This window comes from Trachurus trachurus (genome assembly GCF_905171665.1).
Source record: "Trachurus trachurus genome assembly, chromosome: 23".
NCBI classification, from domain to species: Eukaryota; Metazoa; Chordata; class Actinopteri; order Carangiformes; family Carangidae; genus Trachurus; species Trachurus trachurus.
In genome coordinates, this window is record NC_139912.1 from 7,253,434 (window position 1) to 7,277,846 (window position 24,413).

At 44.1% G+C, this 24,413-nt stretch overlaps 1 protein-coding gene across 1 annotated transcript in view; it reads right to left on the reverse strand.

The window, feature by feature from the left end:
* The window catches only part of LOC311006833 (fatty acyl-CoA reductase 1), a gene marked incomplete at its 3' end in the record, with an annotated part of 61,091 nt that overhangs the window by 18,811 nt on the left and 17,867 nt on the right, over positions 1-24,413 (reverse strand). The window contains exon 2 of the mRNA XM_083999816.1: positions 15,619-15,915. Within this exon, the coding sequence (XP_083855942.1) occupies positions 15,619-15,915 (297 nt within the window). The remainder of the gene's footprint in view (positions 1-15,618; positions 15,916-24,413) is intronic.

Sequence of the window (24,413 nt, forward strand, 5' to 3'; positions counted from 1 at the left end):
GTCAATAAATGACCCGACCTCTGGCTAATTAGCCGCTCTATTACTTACAGATCTAAAGGAAAAAGAGGCCTGTGTCAATATTTGCACTTTAATACAACGGCTGCAGGTGTGAGAGAGGGGCGGGGCCACGGCCACGGACCAATGAGCTCGACCCAGGAATCAGACGTAGGTGTGTCTCCTGATAAACGGCCGACTGAACAAAGCGAACACACACAGTTGTTGAGTAATACCAGAGGGCTACTCTCCTTGTTCAAGAATGCTTGTGTACACAGTGTGAGTGTGTGTGTGTGTGTGTGTAACGTCAAACTGAACATTTGAGCCTCTGTTCAGTGGAATCAAAGCGTAAAAAGCACAAGAACTATAAACAGCGATTCAAATTACATGTAGTTTCCCATTTTTCACCATTGACTGGAAATCATGTGGATAAAACAAGGCGACAAGTTCAAACTCCAGCTCACAACCAACAAAACAGAGAATTTATAGCAACAACAACCAAAAAATTTGAAAAACTGAGTCAGATTGTGATCATTTAAACAGATATTGTGATTACGATTACAGCTTAAATTATTATTTTTGCATCTTCATTGTAATTTTTGTTGAGTCTTGCACAAAACAAACATTTATCCTTTAAATCTGGACGATATGATTAACAGGCCGAGGTGTTTTGCTGCCAACAATGCAGACAATGTTCAAATATTTATATATATATTTCACCTTTAAATCAATAAACTGCAGCTCCCGTGATTTGTATATTGTAATTAGGATTATATTGATTGATTGAAGCGTGCAGCTCTGTAATGTTTGATCAGCACTCAGTCGCAGCTTGTTCCTGAAAAGCCGAACCGCTCTTTACAAACTGGCAACTGCGATGACTAGTGTGCGTGACTGACACACACACACACACACCATGCACTCACGCACCACATATTCCACATTCAATTGATAAAAATGTGATAACGTGTAACCCGACACAAAGCCGCGTACGTGTGATATCGCTCCACCTGTTTACTCTGCTGTTTGCTGTGCTCCGAGCTGCGCGCATTCCAACATGGAGGAGGATTAAGTGAACTCTCGTCTAGATTTACCAGCTCATGTCTGACTCAGCCCCCCGACACTCGCTGCTCTGCATCGGGCGACGCCGACCAAAAAGGCAGCAGCAGGAGGAGGGGTGGGAATGGGAATGGGAATGGGGATGGGGGGGATGTGGTGTTGCATCATGCGTTTCGTTTCTCCGTGCAGCTCCAATCGGGAGGGCCGACATTCCCTCTGCACAGAGACAGTTTACACATACATGGGAAGAGATGGCAGGAGTGTAAAGAAGAAGAGAGTGAGTGTGAGGGGAAGTGAAGGGACTGGCATCAGAGTGTGTGATCTCTGTTATGAAATTGCTGCTATGTGTGTGTGTGTTTGTGTGTGTGAGAGCTGTCCTAGTAAGCAGAGGAGGACGTTGAATTAAACAGCTTCAAACAGCTGTTTATGTTCATCCCTCCCTCTCTCCTCTCTTTGTTATTCCGCTCCTCTCTCTCCTCTTCTCCAAATGCACCTCGCTGCCCATATTAGGCACAAGTGCTGCTGTAAAGTCATAACCCAAGCCAGTGCAATATATTTCCTGCATGGTAGTGGTGGTAGCGCTGCTGCTGCTGCTGCTGCTGTTATTACGTAATGCAGAAATAATAGTGTGTGTGTGCTCCCTGTGCTCGAGGCAAACAGCTGGCAGTAACAGAGACCATCAGTCAGCACAGAGCAGCAGCAGCGGCAGCAGCAGCAGCAGCAGCGGATGAAGACTAAGACGAAGACGAAGAGGAGGCGTCTCGCAAACATCTTCCCAAAAACACCAACTCTTGATGTGTTTCCCTTGCACACACTGTTCCCTCTTTACTGTGCGGTTCACCGAGCTGCTGCTGCTGCTGCTGCTGACTCTGATGTCATCCGATGACCTCGCTTCAACTTCCTCTTGAGGGTGTGGAGCCTGGCGACGAAAACAAACCACCCCTGACTAACCGGCGGTCGCTCTCTCAAGCTGCAAAACCTTGTGGGTAAAGCGTGCGGAGGGAGTTTGACCTAGAAGAGGAAGGAGAAGAAGAGCATGTGAACTCGTCTTGTAGCCCCGAGTCGAGTGTTCAGGACCTGTCACATCAGGTTCAAGAGCAGAGTGACACTGTCAATCAAAAAGATGAAGAAGAGGAAGAAGACGGGGCATCTGAGATCATCACCGAGGCCTTTTGGGAGTCGCTCATGTCTTAAAACGTCCCCAGAATTAGCACATGTTTCATGAAGAAACCACCGCTACGCTCTTGTGATTGTCAGTCCTGAGGTTTGACGGCGCTGTTAACCACTTCTGCAAATCAGCACTGAAACGAGAGAGAGTTGGTTTTCACCACAACACACCAAGCTCTGCGCTCCTGACTGTCAAAAGGTCGCTACAGTGTTTAATTAAATGAGGGGCGGTCACGATAAACTAGGAGGCGTGAGTTCACCTTGTCAGCCTGATACAACCTGCATCATGTGAGAGTTGTTTTAGAGGTAAATTCATGTAAAACCACTGATGCACGTTCCCGTCGGGGGGCAGTTTTTCAGCAAGCAGTCTCTGCATTTACCTCTAAAACAATTCTGTCTCATAACGTTCAGTTATGATCTCATGGTGAATGTGCAGGTCACAACTTGTCCACCAGAGTGTTTTGGAGTTGTTGGATTGTGTATTTGATGAGTTTGATGAGGGAAACCAAGAAATCCCATTAGCCTCCATAGCGTAGCTCTGAGCAGCTTGCGGCTCTTCTCCGCCGTTCTAAAAATAGCTTGCACCGACAATTAAGGTAACGAACCTACTCCTAAAAATAGGGATTATAGCAATGGGCCAATTTGCCAAAATGTTGAACTATCTCTTTAAAATCTAATTTTCACATTGGTACATTTAAAGCAGAAGTGAGTGGTCCGGTCGTTTTCGCTAATGCTGCGTTCCAGGCAGGCTTTTGAAATCGTAAATTACAGCTTCAAGTCACAACTTACGACTTTGTAGCGTTCCAGGCAACCCACTCGTGTTTTCCGACCTGTTTTACCGGTGAAAGTCACTATAACGGCCACTCGTAACTTCCGACCGGTGAACTCGTACCAGATCGAACTGGTACCACTTCACGGTCGGAAAAATACGAGTTTCCTTGAACGCACCATAACAGTCCTCGTCGCTACGTCACCACATTCACGGCGTTCCTTGGCTGCACACACAGCCCTGCATGCCGTTCTCTCTCCTCATTGGATAAAAACTGTAGGATACGATAAATGTTTTCTCCTCGGCTCAGAGCAGAGCAGAGGGACTGAGAGACCCGTGTTTCAGACCAAACACTCTATGTAAGTGATTGCTGTCGGAAGATATAACTATTTAAGACTTATATTAACACAAATGTATCACTCACTTCTGCTTTAAGTGATAGTTTGATATTTGCCGGTATCCAAATAGAAAAATGTAATAAATGTGCATATATTGAATTTCTATATATACATGAGTACTAAAATCATATGCAAAAGTTATATATGAAACCTGTAAGTAATTGGAACATCTGTCATATTAACATAATGTGCTGCTAAAACTGTAGGGATTATGGCAATGGGCCAATTTGCCAAAATGTTGAACTATCCCTTTAAATTTCATTTCTGCAAGGTAAGTTTAAGTGCATGTTAAGTTAAAGCACTTGGCAAACATGAGGTAATAACTTCATGAGACACATTACGCAGCAGATAAAGTCACTGAGATCTTCAGTCTGCAGCCGCTCGGCCTGTGAACTTGACTCCACGTGTGGCTCCATGCAGGCTCCGAGGAGTTTCTCATTCCTCTGCCAGCTGCTCACTTCACTCTTATCTGCAACCGCAACAGTCAGTTGTGCAAAACTGCTTTTTGAAATTCCCCTTCATTCACTCCACGCGGGGATATCACTCACTGTGCACTTGAGAGATTTAAAAAAAAAAAAAAAAGTAATGTTTTCTGGGTACGTTCTCGCTCCACTACTGTACTACCACCACCACCATGCTGTATAAAAATAGCTGCACGGCTGTTAGACCAGTGTAGCTCCCATGAACCGAAGTAAAAACCCATAGAAAGTCCCACAAAAGGAGCGAGTGCATCAGGGTCAGGAGGGTGAATGGGGCCGTACACTGTGGGCTTCAGAGGGCTCTTTGTTGTGGACGCGGGCAGAGAATGGCATTGTGGGACTGTGGGGTTGTTTTTGTAAAAAGGGCTCTTTGGATGATAAGTGGTCTTGTGCCAGCCTTCCATCGCTCGCATTTACCACTGCACCCTTCTCCGGCCCACGGGCATCAATGAGCAAACTGCCTTGTGCAGGAAGACAATAGTCGACCAGTTCGTCGTACTAACCCCCACCCCTCCCCTCTTTCCTCCCCAATGCTGCTGCTGCAAGCGGAGAACGTCACCGCAACCTTTCCTGCTGTGTAACCACCAAGTGTTTCTGGTCGTGCATCTTGTTTTTGGTCAAACAAAGTCGTGTCCTTGAAGCAAGCGGCGATCGGGGTCGTGTATAAAGCCAGTTCACCTCCTGACTCTGTAAAACGATGGCCTCTACATGTGGTCACCCTTCGTCCTCCCATACTGCCACTTTTAAAGACCCGGAGAGCAATAAATCTCCCATCAAGAGTGCTTGAAGTATCCGCTCTGTGGACTTTCACAGAAACCCAACACTAATGGCACTTTCCTTTCAGCCCGGCAACCCGAGATGCCATTTAAGCTGCCTGTCTTCTCACTGACTGCCCTTTAACTGGGGCTTCCACTCTTTCCTCGGCCCCCTTCGCCCCTGGACTGAAGTGATGATAGCGAGAGAAAGAAAAAGAAAGGTCATGCTGCTGTTTAGTCCAATAAAGTACTGATTATTTGTATGAAATTGTGTCATAATTGCTGTGTGAAGTCTTGAAAGTGTTTTGCAGCAAAATCTAAAAGTCGGTTCATCCGTGGGTCCAAGTTCCATCAAGGCGGGACGAATGGATGAACGTACAGAAAACCCCAAAACAATACACCTCCAGCTCTGGCTGTCACCGATGTGGAGGCGTAAAGAGTGGAGGAGGCACAAAGGCCACAAGGAGCTGGTGAAAGGAGCAGCGGGAACAAGTTTTCCTTTTTTTCTTCTTTTTCGCACTGTCTAAAATATTCATTGGTCCCAAAATGTCAACTCCGCCTGGTCTTTAGGAGAAAGTCCTCATAGGTCAGGTCACAGCTAATGATGGCCCTGCTCTTCACACTTTTCAGAGGTGTAGCACGACTTCTTTGACTCACTGGAGTGCAGACCCCCCCCCCCCCCCCGCTGCAGACTTATAACAGGTCAGTATCACTTCAAACAAAGTGCTTCTCAAATCCCTGAAGGTCTAAAACCAATTTTCTCCACAACTTCCCAATGCTGCCGTTGGGGGCAAACTGTGTCCAGGGAGTTTCCTTACCTTTCTGAAACAATTTGACACTCACTTAACTTCATGTAAAGAAAAACTGTTGGCCTCTCTCATAACTGCATCTCAACCCCATATGATGACGGTCTTGGGAGGGTTTCCAACGTAGCTGAACTCATTAGTCCCGCAAATTGCTTTAGGCATAACCGACAGTTTGTGAAAAGGTTCAGTATCTAAACAAACACACGGAAAACCTGCTTCATAATTGTGTTTATGAGAAAAACAAACCATCATCCTCCCTGAGTCCCTGCTCTTGTTTCTCCTCAGCATCTGTACATTGCACCTCTTTGGACTCCAGTTTGCCGACCGCCGCCAAAATCGGAGGCAAACAGGCCGGAAAATTTACTGTAGCTGTGGAAGCGTTGCCAAAGTGTGTCAGACAGAAGCAATTAACAGTTGCACCCTCAGCGCTGACCTCCATTTCCTGACACGCACTGTTTAAATTAGTCGAATAATAGGTTGTGAGCAGGTTTTTTTAACAAAAGGAGGGGGAAAAAGACAAGTTTGTCCAAAAAAAGATATTACCATGACCACAATTCCTCCAGGAGCATCGACAATGAGCATTAGCGTGAGGATTCGGATACCTTTCTTTTTTCTTTTTTTTTTTTTTTTTTTTTTTACAGATACTAGGCAGGTTCTTTTTCCCCATCTGTCAAAAAGACGAGGCCCCAGACTAAAAGGATAAAACGCTAAGCCTAAGGAGAAGTCAGAAATGCGAGGAGTCTCATGGGAAGCTGTGTAGAAGGACAGACAAGACTAAACCCCGGGGCTCTTAGCATATTAAGGAGAAAAAAAAAAGGGCTCATCTCTACTTGTCTTCACCCTGTCTTCAATCCATCCATGTCCTTGCCTCCCTCAGAGCCTCCCAGTGGCAGGAAAGACAGATTTAACCAGCCTGTGCCACTAGATATATAAACGCTGCTCCTGCACACAAAACCCTCAGAGGCGAACCATTAGTTTTAAAACGTTGCATCTTGCATCAGCAAAAAAGACAAACAAACCCAGACTGAAGCACAAAATCTTGATACTTTATCTTGCGGTACCACTATCTGCAGTGATGCGCTTTGGAGTGAGATCAAGGATTGAGGGGAAAAGATCATTAAAGCAAACTAATGAAAATGGAGGGTCTTCTTCTTATGTCTGGCTCTGCTGTCTCACTGTACACACAACTCAATTGAAAAACGATCAATATGGAGCAGCAGACTAATGAGGTTTACAGTGACGGCAAATGTAGTTTCTGGGGTTTGGCATTCGGTGCGTCAGTGGCATCGCATTCCAGTCTTTCAGACAGCGACGTCACGCCCCGTCGAGGAGACTTTAAAACCCTCTGAGAGTAAAAATGGACAGAAGTAAGGCTGAGTTTATGATGTGTGCTGCAGAAACTTTTGTGTTCTTATAAAAAATACCCCAAGGAATGAGCCAAGACTGAAATACTTCTTGGCCTCTATTGGACCATATAAAGAAGCTTTGACGTCGGCATCGCCATCAAGTCGATATGGGGAGTTGTCAATCTAGGAAATTAAAGCCTTGTCCTTTCTTGGTTGATCAAAATCAAGTCAAATCTTTATCAAGTCCAGTCCAGCTGGATGTGTTCACCATTTAAAGGGTTATTGAGAGATGACTGACAGGCCCTTAAGTCTTAGTGTTTTGTTCTGCCCTCTGAACAGAGCTGCACAGGGACGAAGATAACACAAGAGCCCAAGGTGCACCGTTACCACGCAGAAACGTCTTACTGTCCACCCACCAGCCTGAGTGTGATTCCTTTCCATCTACCACAATATTGATCGTTGTTCTGACAAGCAACAAAAAAACATGTCTCACAGGCATCGCAGTGGAAACAAACTGATTTGTATCTGAAGGACGGAGCTGCAGCGGGTCCTAATCTCGATGAACACAATCCTTGACGATATGGAGAGCAGCTTCTCGTCTGTCCCGACACCTGATCCAGAAACCTCTCCCACATCTTTCACCTTGTTTCAGGCAAAAAGCAGGGCTTCATTCATCTTAACCATGATCAATAACCCCCACATACACTCATCAACTAAAGGCCAAACAATCACATGAGGACGAGGAAACACATTTTACACCTCATTAAGATCCACTTGTTGACTCACTTTGTTTTCCTCCAGCCTTCACAGATAATCCAATAACTACATTGGCCCATTGCCATAATCGCTATAGTCATAGCAGTAGGTTCTTTATTTGTCGGTCCAAGCTATTTTTAGAACGGCGGAGCAGAGCGGCGAGCTGCTCAGAGCTACGCTACGGAGGCTAATGGGCTTTCTTGGTTTCGCTCATCAAACTCATCAAATACACAATCCAACAACTCCAAAACGCTCTCATGGACAAGTTGTGGCCTGCACATTCACCACGCTATGAGATAATAACAGAACATTACGAGACAGAGTTGTTTTAGAGGTAAATGTGGTGAATGTGAAGGTCACAACTTGTCCACCAGAGCGTTTTGGAGTTGTTGGATTGTGTATTGGATTAGTTTGATGAGGGAAACCAAGAAATCCATGAGCCTCCGTAGCGTAGCTCTGAGCAGCTCGTGGCTCTGCTCCACCGCTCTAAAAATAGCTTGCACCGACAATTAAAGGTAACGAACCTACTGCTAAAACTATAGGGATTATGGCAATGGGCCAATTTGCCAAATGTTGAAGTATCCTTTTAAGGGTTTTAGTTATATATACTGTAACTAGAGGTGTGGCCACTGAGTGACAGGTGAGTGATCGTTTCCAACAAGCTGGCATACACCAATGTCTCAGCTCCTCACAAGCTCCACCTCTTTGCCTATTTTTGGATTAGATGGGCGGAGTTACACACTGCCAAGATGGCGCTGGGTCAACTGCCCACTCTGAGCTTCAAAACCACTCTTCAAACGCCTGTGTGTGACATTCAGGAGGCTATATCCATCTCTATATCTCTATTTACGGTCTTCGCTTTATTGAAATTTCCATTTGGCGTTCCCCAGGGCTCCGTTGTCGGCCCACTGCTGATCCCTTTCGATACAATCAACTCAACAATTAATAAAGCAAGACACATTAAAGCCACATTCAGAGTCGCCACGTCCGTCTCTCCAGCATTCACAGTCATGTATAAATACAGCATTACCAGCAGATGTGGTGGATAAACATGTGTCCTCCCCCCCTGATGGAAGGAGATTAATATCACTCCTGATGCATGAGGTCACAGCGGCCACAGTAATGGAGGTAAAAAAAACAAAACAAAAAAAGCATCCTGACATGACTGCAGAGAGTGAGAGAGGGAGAGAGACACCTGGCAGAACTGAGGCATGTCTGCTCTGCCTTAATGACTTCGCCAGCGACATTTTAATGTGCTAATTTGCTTCATAAACTGGAGTTAATTTGCGGCCTAATTATACGCAAAAGCATCAGTTCCCTCTTGTCCCCGTCTCCGGGGAGGAGTTGTGGGGCTACTGGTTGCCTCTCAGTCTGCTCGCCTGCTGTATCGCATGACAACCGACCACAGATGAGCAGCAAATGCTTGTGCAGTGTGCCAGGCTGGCAGCCGCAATCCCTCCCTCCCTCCCTCCCTTCTCCCTCTCCCGTTCAGTTCAGTTGCCGTCTCTGAGCGGTAAGCACTCGACTCCACGCAGCTAATGCCAAGTCACCTCCGCTCACCCCCGCATCCCTAAAAGCCGTCGATTTAACAGAGCCCGACGCGCCTCGAACGCCTCACATTAGCTGCAGGATTTACCTCATGAGGCATAAATCAGGAATGTGCAGGCTAACAGAGGTCTGTACTTGCTCGGGGGGGGTGAGGTGGGATAAGAGGCGTAGATTTTCTTAAATCAGGTGTGTCCGCTCTGACAGACGGCGCCGTTAACAATGCAGGCAAGCAATTTCCATCAACTCCACAAGTGGAAACACAGGAGCTGCTGCCTGTTGGACCCAGCGGCGGTCGATAAATCTTGAAAGATCACCTGGCTCTGGATGCAAACAAGAGGAAATCAATACAATGATGTGGTTATGTTGGATCAGAGTGTGATAATGGGGCAAAAGGGGCTGGGAAAACCACAGAGCAGTGGCGGGCTGCACCGTCCTAAACGCACCTTGAACTTCACAACGCGGCACAAAAAGCCCCACGCAATGCAAGCCCATAAATCTACCGAGAGTCTCTACTAACGCTGGGAATTAGCTTGTTTAGCTGCCGTCAGCTGCAGGAGGACAGAGTCAATTAGAGGGTGAGCGAGGGCGACTGCACGTACATAAATCTCCTCGTACTGCATGTCCACTGTGCATCCATGCATCTCTAAAACGCACCGCTGTCAATAATTCAGCGGCTGCATTCGCTTCCTAGGAACACACATGATCTCTCACAGCGAGAGGGGAAAAGAAGAAGAGCGGGAACGAATGACTTCAATCTTTTTCTTTCCTGTCGCTGCAGGTTTTGTGTCAACACGTTCACCTACCAGCCCTCAGACTTTAAACTTCACATAAACATATCAAAAACGAAGGAGTGGTTTATTTCCTGCACATCAGCAGTGACGCCACAGTGACGCTGCTTCAGCTCAGCTCTGGTATTTAAAGAATGAAGCTCTGCAGAAATATAAGATCTGAGTGACGGAGGTGCAGGTACGGGTAGAGTTTCTCTTTCTGCAGAAAACAAAGAACGTGACGTGGGTTTTAAAGATAAAAAATAAAGGGAAACACTTAAGTGTTATCAAGAACTCAAATCATTGAACTCAAATCATTCAGCATGCAATTTATAAACGGTTATAAATGTTTAATTCTGGATTGATAATCTCATATATTATGTATTTAATCATTGTATTTTCATCTATAATAAATGGAGTCATCATTTATAGATAAAGTATTATATGTATGACAAGACAGTTATTTATGAGATGTCAGGAATGTAATTAATCATTAATCACCTTTATGCATGCACTTGATTTATAAATGCTGAATCCATCATTTATTTAGAATGAAAATATTAAAACACATTATAGATGGACTGTGATCATAAACTACAGACTATAATTAATATCAATGTAAGAAGGATGCTTTATAAATGATGAATTAAGAATTGAATGATGGTTATTATAAGTGTGTAGTTATGAATGAGTGTTACCAAATAAGGTTAAATACATGTTGAGAACATGTCCTTATAACCTCACATATCTCTTTATATACCAGATTTTTATACAGTTTTAACGTTGCACTTGCTTGAACTTGAACATCTCAATCTGAACTGTTTATCAATAGATTTATCATTTCCTCTAAACTGTGGACTGGGTTCTTTCTAAATGGAGCTCTAATAAAACCTCAGGGATGGCGGCGGCTTTGTAAATCTGAGCCGACTCTTTATTTGCCGAAGCGACGACACAACATCTGTTCAATGAACGACCGGATCGGCTCGGCTCTTCTCGGCTCCAGCCCCATTAGACGACATGTTTGGTGAACAAACACTTGGCCGATTTCGCCGACTGGCAACCAGTTAGAACATCCAGTCTGTGTTTAATCAGCGGATGTTGTGAGGAGACGACGAGCGCGGGAAAGTATTTGCAGAGGGATTTTCATTCAGACTCAGATGGGAGATCTTGCAGCATCAATAACGTTTGACTATTAAAGGGATAGTTCACCCAAAATTGAAATTTCACTCATTATCTACTCACCCTCATGTCGACTAAGGGCTGGGAGAAGTTTCAGAGTCCTCCGTGGCTTCTCTGAGTTACAGGGGGTCTCGGCGTAACAAAAAGACACACCAAAAAACATCAAAATACCTCCATGCTGCTCGTATGTAATGTCCGTCTTGTATTGAAGCCCTGACATGCGAAATTGTCCCGAAAAAAATTAGATAAGTCTATTTTTCAAGCTTGTTTGTATAGCGGAAGCTCCTCTTCCTGGTTCGTCAAATTTGGACGAACCAGGAAGAGGAGCTTCGAGAAGCTTCCGCTACAAAACAAGCTTGAAATATAGACTTATTTAAAAAATTTTCGGGACAATTTTGCATTTCGGGGCTTCAATACAAGACGGACATTACATACGAGCAGCATGGAGGTATTTGGATGTTTTTTGGTGTGTCTTTTTGTTACGAAGACAGTTGGTATCCATTTGCAACCGTCATATGGACATGCACTGCTACGCTGAGACCCCCTGTAACTCAGAGAAGCCACGGAGGACTCTGAAACTTCTCCCAGCCCTTAGTCGACATGAGGGTGAGTAGATAATGAGTGAAATTTCAATTTTGGGTGAACTATCCCTTTTCTAGTCCATAGAACCCATCTTTTAAACTGTATTTCCACACTCTCTGATACTCAGTGTTGCTGCCTCACAGGTAAAACTCCCTCCTCACACCTCTCTGCACCCAACATCTGAACCTCCTCCTGCTCCTGCAGAGCCACGGAGCTGCTCGGCCTCAGAGCTGAACTGGGATCAGATCAGCAGCTTTGTCGGTGGGCGGGAGGACGGACGCCACAGAGCAGGAGAGACGCCCCGTGCACCCGCAGGCGTCCGAACGTCTCCTCTGTCCAACTGTCCGTCCGTCTGTCCGTCTCCACACAGAGTCTCTGCTTAAATGTCAAAGTGATGCACACCGACTGGGAGATTCCTATCGTGTTTGTCCTTTTCCTGCTCGGGGCAGCCGGCCCTGATTGCATCCTTTGAAAAAGAAAAGAAAAGAAAAGAAAAAGAGAAAGAGAAAAAAAACACACCATGGGATAGATCTCCTGGTTGTTACCTAGCAACAGGTGGTAGGAAAAGACACCGGGCCGGGGCTTGAAGGATGAGACGAGAGGCTACTCGAGAGACAAACCCGCTGTTCTCCTTCATGAATTATCCCGGTTCTGAGTAGAATAACAGTGACCCCAGGACGGCCATGAATACCAATCGCCACTTGAGGCTGCGGCCGTGGAAATTTAATGACATCACTTGTGAACGGCGAGCGAGCATGAGTGACTGTGTGGACTTGGCAGAGCGCCATGCAGGCCGTGTCCTGACAGACGACACTATTACAGCGACGTGGAAATCCAGTGGGAAAAGTTGTTGAGAGGCTGAAACGGTGCAAACAGCAGCAGGAGATAAATGATACGTCGATACCAGCGAATATGAAGTTAAATAATGAACTGGTGAAAAACAGAAGCTCAAACACTTTCAGGGTTTATTGTTTTGTTTTTTTCATGACACAGAGATGAACTCTTATCACATTTTATCTCTGTGAGCATTGACCTACAACTGATACTCTACAAATACTGCTCAATTAATCCAGGTTAACATACTGTATCTTATTATGGGGTTGAAATGATGAACCAAGCATTAGATTACCCAATTAAATGAAAAATGTGGAGCAAATTTTGACAATTAAGTCAATTATCAAGAAAAATGACCACATTTTCTACCATTATAGCTCCACATTTGCTGTTTTCTCTGTATTATCCAGTAGATGTGACACATTCATGTTCTGTGATTGGTTCAAAAACACACATTCATTCAACTTGACATCAAAAAACCTATAAAAACTATAATATTTTCTAAAAAGTTAGGAAACTGGAACCATTTTTTGGCATTTTGCGTCTATAAAATACTAAAATCAGCAAAGAAATCATTAAGTACTTGTTAATATGTTTCCTTCCAACTGAATAATGACCAGTGAGTGGTTATTGCGAAGCGTAGGGGCCTTAAGCTTTCATTGTCTGACGTTTTTTTAATCACATTTACAACGAATATGTGATTTGTTTTGATGTTCGTATTTGATTCATGTGAAGTATTTTGTTATTTGGATTGAAAAGTGCTAAACAAATAGGTTGTTATCATTAGTATTACACGGTGCAGCTCTAATTGTTCCATTAACAACATGTAGTTTATTTACCTAAGTGAAAGTGCTTCAATCATGATAAATACTGTATTTAATGGAAGCACATTTTCTATTTGGCTTGTTATAATGCCTCTCCTTTCTTCAGAAATCTGTATCTAATTAGTTGAAATTGAGATGTTTTGGTTTTGATCCAGGAAAAAAAAAACTTTCTTGGACTTGTGTGTGGTGTTAATTAAAACCCGTCTTCTTGTTCAAACAACATGAACCTGTTGCCGACGTGTCACAACAACAGAAGGAAACGTTTGATTCTCCGTCCTAAACACCACAGCAGAGGTAAGGAGGAGCATGCAATTTAAATATGAAGGTTTTATATATAAATTAATCAGTTCCTCTCCTGTGTCGCCCACTCACCTCATTTCTGCAGTGCAGCAAATTACTGTGTGTTGTTACCAGACACTTCTCTACTGTGCTGTTAGTGTGTGTCAGAGTGAATTAATTACACGACGAGAGGTTTCCAGTGAATCCTGGACGCACTCACTCACCCACCGACAGATGGAGGGTGAGTGACGGAGAAAAGGGAAGGGAAAAAATATAGATATAGAATAGATATAAATAAAAAAAAGCCTGTTGGGGTAAATTAAGGGGCAAATTCTCAAACTGCAGCGATCACAGGCAGCAGCGAGTGTGGGATAATGAAATCAGCAGGCAAAAGTTCAATGAGAGAAGTAAAAATAGATGCTAAAACGAGGGAGATAGAAAGAGAGAAGGAGAGAATGAGGGATGGAGGGAGGGAGGGGGGGAGTTGTAGAGAGGAGGAGGTGTGATTTTCTTAGGTGCTCTGACAGTTTGAGGCCAACAGCAGCAGCAGCTGTTTCTCAGCACATCAACACAAACGCAGCGTCAATCCTCATCCTGCACGACCACGTTCAATCTGAGGTTGTTGGTTTTTTTTTTGTTTTTTTTTGTCGAGTCATGCTTTGCCGATAAAAGCTGACACCACATATTTGTAACCCTCCCTCCTTCCTCTTCTTCCATCCTCACCTCCTCATCCTCTCTGACTCTGTTTTTGAGGCTCAGATGAACTGTTGGGACTCCTCCGGGGGTCATTAAGTCCCTGTCACCATGGCAACAGCTGCTGTTGCCGCCGCTATCGCCATCGCCGCTGCTGCTACTGTAATACAGGCAAATTTCCATCGCTCTGTAAACACACGCCTCCTTTTTTTTTTGAACTATGCCCAGTTCTCCAGAGGTGATTTGAATGAACATGAACAGCCCACTCGTCACAGAGCGGCGCGGCGTCATCACAGGTTCGATGCCGCTGTAAATCGGCGCCTCAACAGAACGACTCTGTGCAGGGTTTTTTACATATTAACTGAGCCGTGATGTTCAGGGTTTTATGATGGAGACCGGGTCCATAAAACTTTGCTGTCATGTCACAGAGTCACAGAGTGGAAGGAAGGAAACAGTTTGGTGCTTCGACAACATGAGAGTAAATTATTGAGTTTCTTCATTTTCACTGTTTAGAAAGTGGAACGACTTTTGCAAAAAGTTGAACTCAGATCAACCAGGACGCTCTGATGTGACCCTGCGGATCAGGGTCAGGTCCAGCTCGATAATCAACTCATAATTTCTATGGGAAATTTCAATAAATTCAATCAATATCATAAGGTCAGATCCTAAAAACGATTACATCCGAAAATTAAACACCAGGGGCCAGATTCACAAAACCTTTGTGTAATTTTTTTTCTTAACTTCAGTCTTAAGAAGACAAAAGAGAAGTCATATTCTCCAAAAAAGTATTTTCTCAACTTTCTTCTTAAGTTTCTTCTTAAGAAAAAAACGTAAGAAAAAATGGTATTCTTGAAATCAAAGTTCTCACATTTGTTCTTTACTTTTTTCTTAACTTGAGGACAACCTTGACCTGTCTTAAGATTCCTACAGTGAATAGGTCAGCCTCTAATATCACCTTTTTCAACATATTTTAGACAAGTTTAGACAAGTAGGTCATAGTTTAAGTAAATAAAATGTGTAATTAATAACACAAAGAGCCTGTTAACTGTTAGTTAGCATGTTAAATTACTGTAAGTTGTGTACACTATTGTAAAGTGCTACCGTATGCATCTCTTTTTGTCCTTCTCCATGGTTAGTGAGTGACTGACAGACAGTTGAGATGCAAACTATATAAATTATGTTGCTTGTTGGCACGTGCAATGCAATGCAGTGACGTATTTTAAGAAAATAAATAAGAAATTTGTAAGAAATGACTGTTCTTAAGAAAAAATATTGAGGAATTGCACTTAAGAAACGTTCTTATGAACTTCTTAATTTTAGATCTTAAGACATTTCTTAACATATCGGTGAATCCGCCCCCCCAGGTTTTCGTTGACAACCTCTCACCTTGCACTTCATCATGTCGCTGACCCTCTGCTGCATCGCCTGTCCGGCTTTGGGCCTGACCAGGATGTAGAGCGCTTTGACCTCGGGACACGACCTCAGCAGCTTCTCCACCAGCACTTTCCCCATGAAGCCCGTGGCGCCCGTGATCAGGACGTTTTTGCCGGCGTAGTACTCGGGTATGGACGCCATCCTCCTGCCGCTGCCGCCGCTGCTGCTGCTGCTGTCGTCCGTCAGTCTGGTCGCTCCCTCGGCTGCCTGCTCTCCCAAACCGTCGAGGTCCTGGCCGTCAGACAGATCCTGCAGAGGGAGGAGGAGGGAGAGGAGAGAGGAGGAGGTGAATATGGAGGCCACAAACTTTAAATACTGCAACAGGAAGTGGCTGAAGCTCTGGAAGAGGGTGAGTTTAAGTGACAGAGAGATCAAATCTGAAGAGACAGTGAAGTTACAAGAAAATGGACTGCACACAAACACACAAACACAAACACACACACTCTTAAAAATGTGTCCCAGCTTGTGTCTCTCTGCTCTGACCTTCACTGTGCAGATGAAACATGCGACTAATATGCAAATCACATGAATATTCAAGCAGAGATATGGGAGAGGGCAACGTTCAGGGGCAGTGTGACATCAGCATGTGTGTGTGTGTGTGGTGATGATAGCTGCACTACAAAAGGACATCTCAGTCTGCACACACCTCAGGCTGCAACTACTGATCATTTTCATCATCAATTAACTTTAATTACTTGAACAAAATGTTTTCTGAAACTTCAAAGTTACATTTAAACTCTATTTTATCATCGTTGACAATAATCCTCGTGGAGTCCAGACTCGTCATTTCTACATTAAAAAAAACAAAAAAACAACTAAATTCATCATGGCAACTGTCGCCAATTACTGTTAATTCGTTCAGTAACTGGATGAATTGCACTTGGCTGTTGTGCGTCATTGTGCACAGCCCACACACGCACACTGTCGGAAGATGGTTTGTGAAGGAAGATGCTCCACTCTGTGACACGACACAATGCACAATAACTAATGAACCGAGTGTTTCTGTAGTTCATTAAACTGAACCCTGTTACAAATATCTAGTAATTTAAGATGATAAATGACACTTTTGAACCGTAACTTTCAGGATTTGTAAGTAAACACACACAGACAGTGAGTTTTATATATTCAAATAAATGGAATAATGTTGCTTGTTGATGTGGCCTCATATCTCTGAGGAGAAAAAACAAACAAACATCCCACACACATATTACCAAGGTGAAGCCCCACTTAAACGGATGGAAGAAAAAAAAAACCTGTATTACATGACAAACAAAAATGCCCAGAGACTCTTTTCTTTACTGGACTTGTTTAACTTTCTTGAATAAAACCCTCACACTGTTTTTTTCTTTTTGTTGTATTCTGTTTTTTTTTTTTTTTTTCCTCTTTGTCTTGGAAGCTGGTTCAATATTTTCTATCTTTGTATCACAAATTGTGTTTTAGAAGAAGATAAAAAGACACACATATTTCCCCACGACCTCATAGTTCAGGATGTAGCTACAACTGAAAAATCACCATGACAACAACATCCTATCGCCTCTACACACACAGCTATGTTTATCCTCGCGTTGTGTCGTGGTTTCTATGGCGACGGGACTATAGGTACAAACCCAACCAAAACAGGAGCCGGAAGCCAACAACAAACATTTGCACAACAATCTCAACGGCCGAGACACACACACACAGGTTGGTTTACCCAAGATAAGGTGACCCAGACTCAACCTTTACGAAGGTATTAGGGCCAGCCCAAAAAAAAAATCAGGCGGGGGGGGGATTCTGGAAAAAAAAAAAAAAAAAATCCATAGGGGAAAAAAAAAAAAAAACTGCGGGGAAAAAAAAAATCCATCAGAAAAAAAAAAATCTGGCAAAAAACAAAAGGGCCAGGTATAAAAATAAATAAATTGAGAAAATATCAAAGTACTGTTGTCGGTGGCCATGTCTGCCTCTACAGATGCCTTGATTAAAGCAGAAGTAAAGCCTGCCACACACATAAAGATTTTATAAATCTCAACCGATTTATTATCTGTGAGAGACCCCACACATGAAGATAAAAAATCTGTGATTGAACAGTTTTGATCGTATTGTGTGTGGTGTCCTGCGATATTCCAAACACAACACACCACACACATTAAGACAACAATCCGGCATCAGCAGCGATACCAGGGGTGTCGTTGTAGCTACTCTTTCGGGTCTATTTCCGGAATGGACAATGAGAGCGACGTAATTTTTTTTTTAAAGAAAGCGGGACACTTCAGCCTTTACAACGATCCCATCTGTGTGTGTCTGTGTGTCTGTGGCTCCGGACACCGAGCAGTCAAGCGGCTGTCCAATAGACCCTTTCAGAGAGTATAAACAAAGACAGGTGTGGCTCATTAGAAAACGCTCTGGTAGCTACACTAAATTGAATGGAGCCTTAATTAGTATCCTTGGTAACACCTGTATTTGTTTATACTCTCTGAAACGGTCTATAAGGACCCGTGTGCTGTCACATGACGGGCTGTGAGCGGCGGTCACATGATCGTTTAAACATGGCTGCTGTATTGCCGGCTGTTGCCGGCTATGAGCGCTACCGTCTTTGCTATCAGCTATCAGGAAATCTCCTGTGTATGCGTGAATGTCTGTGTGAACCTCATGTAATGCCAGGGCTGCACCGTGGCTCTCTGTGAGGTTGCCGGTGCTGTGTGGAGAAGTGGCTTGTTGCCGCGAGCAGCATGCAGAGCTCGGTGAGCAGAGCTCAGCAAGCAGGCGCTTCTCCGCACAACACCGGCTCTCCACACACAAGATGACTTTTGATTGAAACGGCCACCGAAGTCGGCCCCGATAATCGTAAATATTGAACATGTTTAATACTTACGATTATCGGCGCCGAACGTTTTCCGAGCCGATTGTCGGGGGAATTTTGACTCTTAACACACCACACACTACAAGAGAATCTTATAAGATAATCTTAAGACCTTAAGATAATCGGGCGGTGTCTGTCCGTGGTCGGAAGGGGGAAAATCGGGGCAAAATCAGCCCGATTATCTTTATGTGTGTGGCAGGCATAACTGATGGAGTTAGCAGTCCCCGCCCTCGTCCCTACGTCACCACATTCACGCGCATCCCTTGGCTGCACACACAGAGAGGACCGCCCCTTTATGCCGTTCTCTCTCCTCATTGGATAAAGGTTGTAGGATACAAGGAAAGTTTTCTCCTCGGCTCAGAGCAGAGCAGAGTGACTGACAGACCCATGTTTCGGACCAAACACTCTATATAAGTGATTGCTGTCGGAAGATATAACTATTTAAGACTTATATTAACACAAACATTACACTTACTTCTGCTTTAAGCTGTACTTCAGAATCGGCCTCAGTAATAAGGATATTCTCTCTCGGGCTCATAAACGATGTGGTCATAAGTATAAGGACGTTTAAGAGACTGTGTCGGAAACTTGGTTTGTTTAGGAGGATAAACCACACAAACTTGGAGGAGGTGCTCGTATTCGTACTGTAGACCTTCCTGTTGCTCCTTCAGTGATTTTTGTTTTTGACGTGCGTCCTCCAGGGCCGCCCAGCCCAGCCCAGCCTCATTGTACTATGGAAGCCTAATTGGATCAATCGCTGCTCTAATGGCGGCGGTGGTGTAATTGACTGTGTGTGTCTGCTTATTTGGGCCGAGCCGATACGATAAATCAGGAGCTGTGTGTGTGTCCGCTGCTTTAAGCGGTGGCAGGCGGCCAGGCCCGACCAACCGACCGACCATGGTGCTGCTGCTGCGCGTGCTGCCCCGTCACAGACCTCCACCGCTGGTTATTGCCTCAGGTACCGACCCGGGCGCCGGGGGTTCATGACCCTCATCTCTGCTCGCCGACCGTCTGGAGGCAACAGTTGGTGGCTCTTCTTCCAACGGGTGCATTTAATTTTCCTGTCGGCTGACGGAGGCTGTGCAGCTCCACAGGTCTAAATCTGGGGCATCTGTGGTCAATCAACTCAATTACACAACACATGGTCTCCACTTCCCCCTGTGTGTGGTACCTACACACACACACTCAGCCACACACACAGCGGTGACACATCTGTCTGTGTGTGAGAGACAGAGTCAAAACAATGAAAAAAGAAAGAAAGAATCACACTCTCCTCACTAAAACGAGGCTTCCTGGGTGAATTCACAGACCTCTGTCCCTTTTTTCAGGTTGAATCTAAGGAGTCTGCAGCTACAGTAATGACTGATTTAATTATTGATGAATGAATCCAGTTTTTTAATATTACATTAGTAGCCTCGAGAAATTTGACTCCACCTGTAAAACTACGGTGGCCCTCAGAGCTCAGAGCATGACGACCTTTAGGGAAACACATGCAAAATAAAACAGCTGCAAATTCAAATTCACACAACAAACACAAGGGTTGCCAGGCGACCAGGGATGCTGTGGTTAATGATGTCATGACAACGCATTTGTTATGATTTTTTTTGTTTTGTTTTTGCTCATATTTTGTCAAATTGATGAAGACGTCTCCTAAATTTGCAGCACGTTTGTGTTTTTGCATGTTTTCTTTAGTTGCAGTGAATTGAGCCCTCGGGGCCACCGTACTCAAACCAGGGACCCAACCAATATGTGATTTTTGGGGAAGATAACTGATTATTAGGCCGATATTCCTCATGTTTTTAGCAACGATCCCTAAAATATGATCAACATTTTACAGTTTATTAATCAAAATGGCTCTACACAGTCTAATGTGAGGTCTTTAAACGCCTCATTTCATCGGTCAACAGTCCCAAACCCTAAAGATATTAACATATACTGTAACATTAGTCAGAAAGAGCAACTTTCATGACTCTCATTCATCAAATAGATGACAAAACAGTTGTCGGGAACTTTAACTAATTGCAAAAGTTGCAGGAAATTTATTTTAAAATGGTCTATTTCCACAATTTCCATAACAACTCTTGTTGACTGTTAAACGTTAACGTCCTAATGACCTCAGCGTTACATTCACAGCCTGTTTTATCTCTCAGGTGGTTAAAGTACTGAAAGTGATGAGTTTGGTTTTTCGTCGCTGCACAGTTACAGAAGAAAAAAAAGTTGCAGCCGATGTTTCCACTTGACTTTTTAACAACATTTGTGTTTCTACTACAAGCTTCTGTGGCATCGACTCACGTCTCCATGTGTGAATCACGTGAAGACAAAGAGCAAACATGAGGTTTTTGGTTATAAAACCACATGAGGAACCATGTTGTGTGTTTACAGCGGCGGGACGTTTAATCTTTAACGACCTGAGAGCTTTAAAACATTCATGAACATTATTGTTGTGGGTTTGAGGAGAGTAAAAAAAAAAAAAAAAAGGACAAAGTCTGAAGGAGTCAATGTTTGACGGTCGTCATCAAATAAAACTGACAGCTCTCCGAGGCGTCATGTGACTTCAGATGTGAGTCAGGGAGTTCTGTGTTAGGTGTGTGGGCTATAAACACACACTTACACACACACACACACACACACACGCCCCTACACTCCCATCACACATGAATGATGGGTGGTGGCTTCGTTGTGTCTCTGGGTTTCATAGACAATCAGAGGAGTGGGTGAGTGAGCGCATCGTGGTGCATTCAGGGACACCCCGCTTGTTATGTGTAAATGAATTCATGCACTTCTTGGCAACAGTGGCACTTTTTGTGTGTGTTGTGTTGTGTGTTGTGGAGGAGCTGTGATTTGTGCGCCAGCTTTGCGTTTCCTCTCTCTGGAGCTGTCGACCCAAAGACACAAGACACAGAAACCAAATCCTCCTGAGCCGAACGTGGCCCAGATAACAAACTAACAATCTTGTATTTACTTGCTTTCTTTTCCATCCTGCCCTCTGTGTAATATTGAGTTAGTCTCCCTTTACACACACATATACTGTACACACGCACATGCAGAGCGAAACAGGGGTGAGCGTGTGTTTGATTTATTCGTCTTCAGCCTGAGTTTCATGTACAAAGTCAAGTCCTCTGAGCTTTACATCGACACCAGCGCTGACAGATTACTGTATTTTAATCCCTTTTCCTCTCGTCCTATAATTTACAGACGAGGTAATAATCTGCAGATTTCCCAGCTCCGTGTGCACACAGACACCAGAATAATATTTTTTTTTTTTATAAAAAGGAGGTCAAAGTGAAGGTCGTCTGCAGCCGAGGCCTCTCCGACATTCCAGCTCGCTGCTTCACAGAGATTCCCCGTGGACACGAGGACGAGGGCAGAGCGGCCGAGAGTCACTACGGATTAACGCCCGACAATGGAAATGTTCCCGCAGCTGGAAAAGTGTCGGAGCGGACGCACACATCCCAGATTCAAACGCACGCACGCACGCATACACACACACACACACAGACACACAAGTGCATTCTTGTGAGGTTGTTACACAACTCCACCTCTGGCCTTTGCCTGTGACTGGTGGAGTTCGGCCTCCACTCCACACCGAGTGTTACACTTACTGCTGCAGAACTATGACGAATTTAACGATGGAGATGAGGACTTGTGTCACTATTTTATCATTTTAATAATGAATTATTAGATCAAGAAACAGTGAAGTGTCCATGAAAAATGACGGGATGCCTCAGATTCTCCGTTTACATTATTATTATTAGAGTGGAGATTATTATAATTTGATTTTTTTGGAGCATTTCCCTTTAAAATAAGTTACTTTTTAAGCAAAATTTCTAAAACTGTTGCAGATTAAAGTAAAAATGTATTTACTTTCACATCTCACTGTAATATTTCATTAACTCTTAAAGGTCTTGGGGCTATTTTTACTTTGAATAACTTTGATTTTGCCTCATCAAAATGTTTATTAGGTTAACGTTTTGTGTCTTTTCTTTCAGCACATCATCAGCTATATGATCAAACTTCGCTCAATCAATATATTGGACAAACAACACAATATACTGCGTCTGTCAGCATCAAACAAAAACACATGATGTGATTACAGCTGCTGAAGTTCACAAAGTTATATCAGTGCATTAGGCTGATTGTTCATGGTACTGATACATAGTGATCAGATCGTAAAACCATTATGTTTTCTACATCTGGAAATTATTTCATTATAATGTGACGCAATATAAATTTAAAGTTTAAAGTTGCAAATTTATGAGAAAAAAACATAATGTGTTTTTTCCTCCCTTTAAAATCAAGTTAACATGTCTCAATGGTCCACATGCAAAAAGTTCCTGCTACACAATGTAAGTTGTTGCGGATGTTCAACAGGAACGTGGCTGCACCAGGTAAGTTTACATAGTCGAATAAATGACATTTTATCCTTTTTTTTTCAGTTTTTTCCTCATACACCAGCTCTAGAACTCCGTCATAACGCAAACATCCTGATTTCCTCCATGAGACGTCTAAAGCTGAAGAAGAAGCCTGGGAACAACTGAGTGAGACTACAACCAAAACATTTTCGTTATGAGGAAGAGAAACTGTTTTGGCCTCAGGTTTGGCATAAACAGTAGTATCCTGACGGGCATGAACGCACCATTTACAGCTCTGCTTCCTGAGGGCTGAGTTTGATTTCCTCTTATTGTTCGTGTTAGAAATTTTATTTACAGTAAAAAAAAAACAAAAAAAACAACAACCCTGTTTTCCTAAATCCCTCCCTGTGCACTTGTGTCAATCACGTGGATCCTGGAGGACGAGCGGAGCAGCTCAGCTCCAACCTGCTCGTCTCCTCCCTGGGGAGAACCACAGCAGCGTTTTTTAAGGAGGCCTGCGTGTGTTGCTCTACGACTTGAAAGGAAAAGTCAGAGCAGAGGACGAACACTGAAAACCTTAAGGGACCGGCTTCTCAGATTATGATGCCATCTTGACGAAGAGCCGCGTCACGTCCAAAGTCACTCCGGGTCACTTCAAAAATAAAAAGCAGGGAGACGCTGGAGGCGAAGAACAGCGGTTCACTGATGTCTGCTGCTCTCTGGACTTATTTCATGTTTCCTTTTCTTCTCTGACTCAAGGTTTTTCTGTGTGTTGTGTTTTATATATATTTTTTACTTCCTCTCAAAGCCTCTCTCTCTCCCCAGGAGGTCCACGCTGTTTGTTGGAGGCGGGTCGTTTTAAGCCGCAGCTCTGCGGTCCTTCTGCTGCCTCCGGCCTTTCCTCACACAACCCCTCCATTAGTGGGTCAGCTGAGTGCTGCTGGAGACACAGGCAAAAAAAAAAAAATCGAGCTCTGCAGCTGCACGCTGGCTAAAGCCATTAGAAATGGACAAAAGCTGACAGAGGCAGAGAAGAGAGGGGGAGGCGGGGGGGGTTGTGGGAAAAACAGAAAGCGTAAAAAGAAAAATGCTGCAGAATGAAGCCAACAATTAAAGCAGCATTAGTCAACTTCCACGCCAGTGCCAAGCAACACAAAGGAAAAAGTCAGTCCCCTTCTCTGGAAAGCACAGCGCCAGCCGTGTAAATAAAAAAACCCTGAAAAGCCGAGTGAAGTGTGCGACCACTCTGTGGCCGCCGTCTTCACGTCCTCGTGCCAAACGGAGAAACACACATAAGAGAGACGAGGTTGGACTGGTGAACGAGCCAGAGACACAAAAGGTCTCAGGATCCAAGACTCAGAGAGTCGAGCAGCCAACAGGTTCAGACATTACCCACGGTTGAAAGTTTTGGCTAACTTCCTGTCAGCCAATGGAGTTAGCAGTCCCCGCCCTCGTCATGGATCTATTGGTCCTCGTCGCTACGTCACCACATTCACATGCATCCCTTGGCTGCACACACAGCCCTTCATGCCGTTCTCTCTCCTCATTGGATAAAG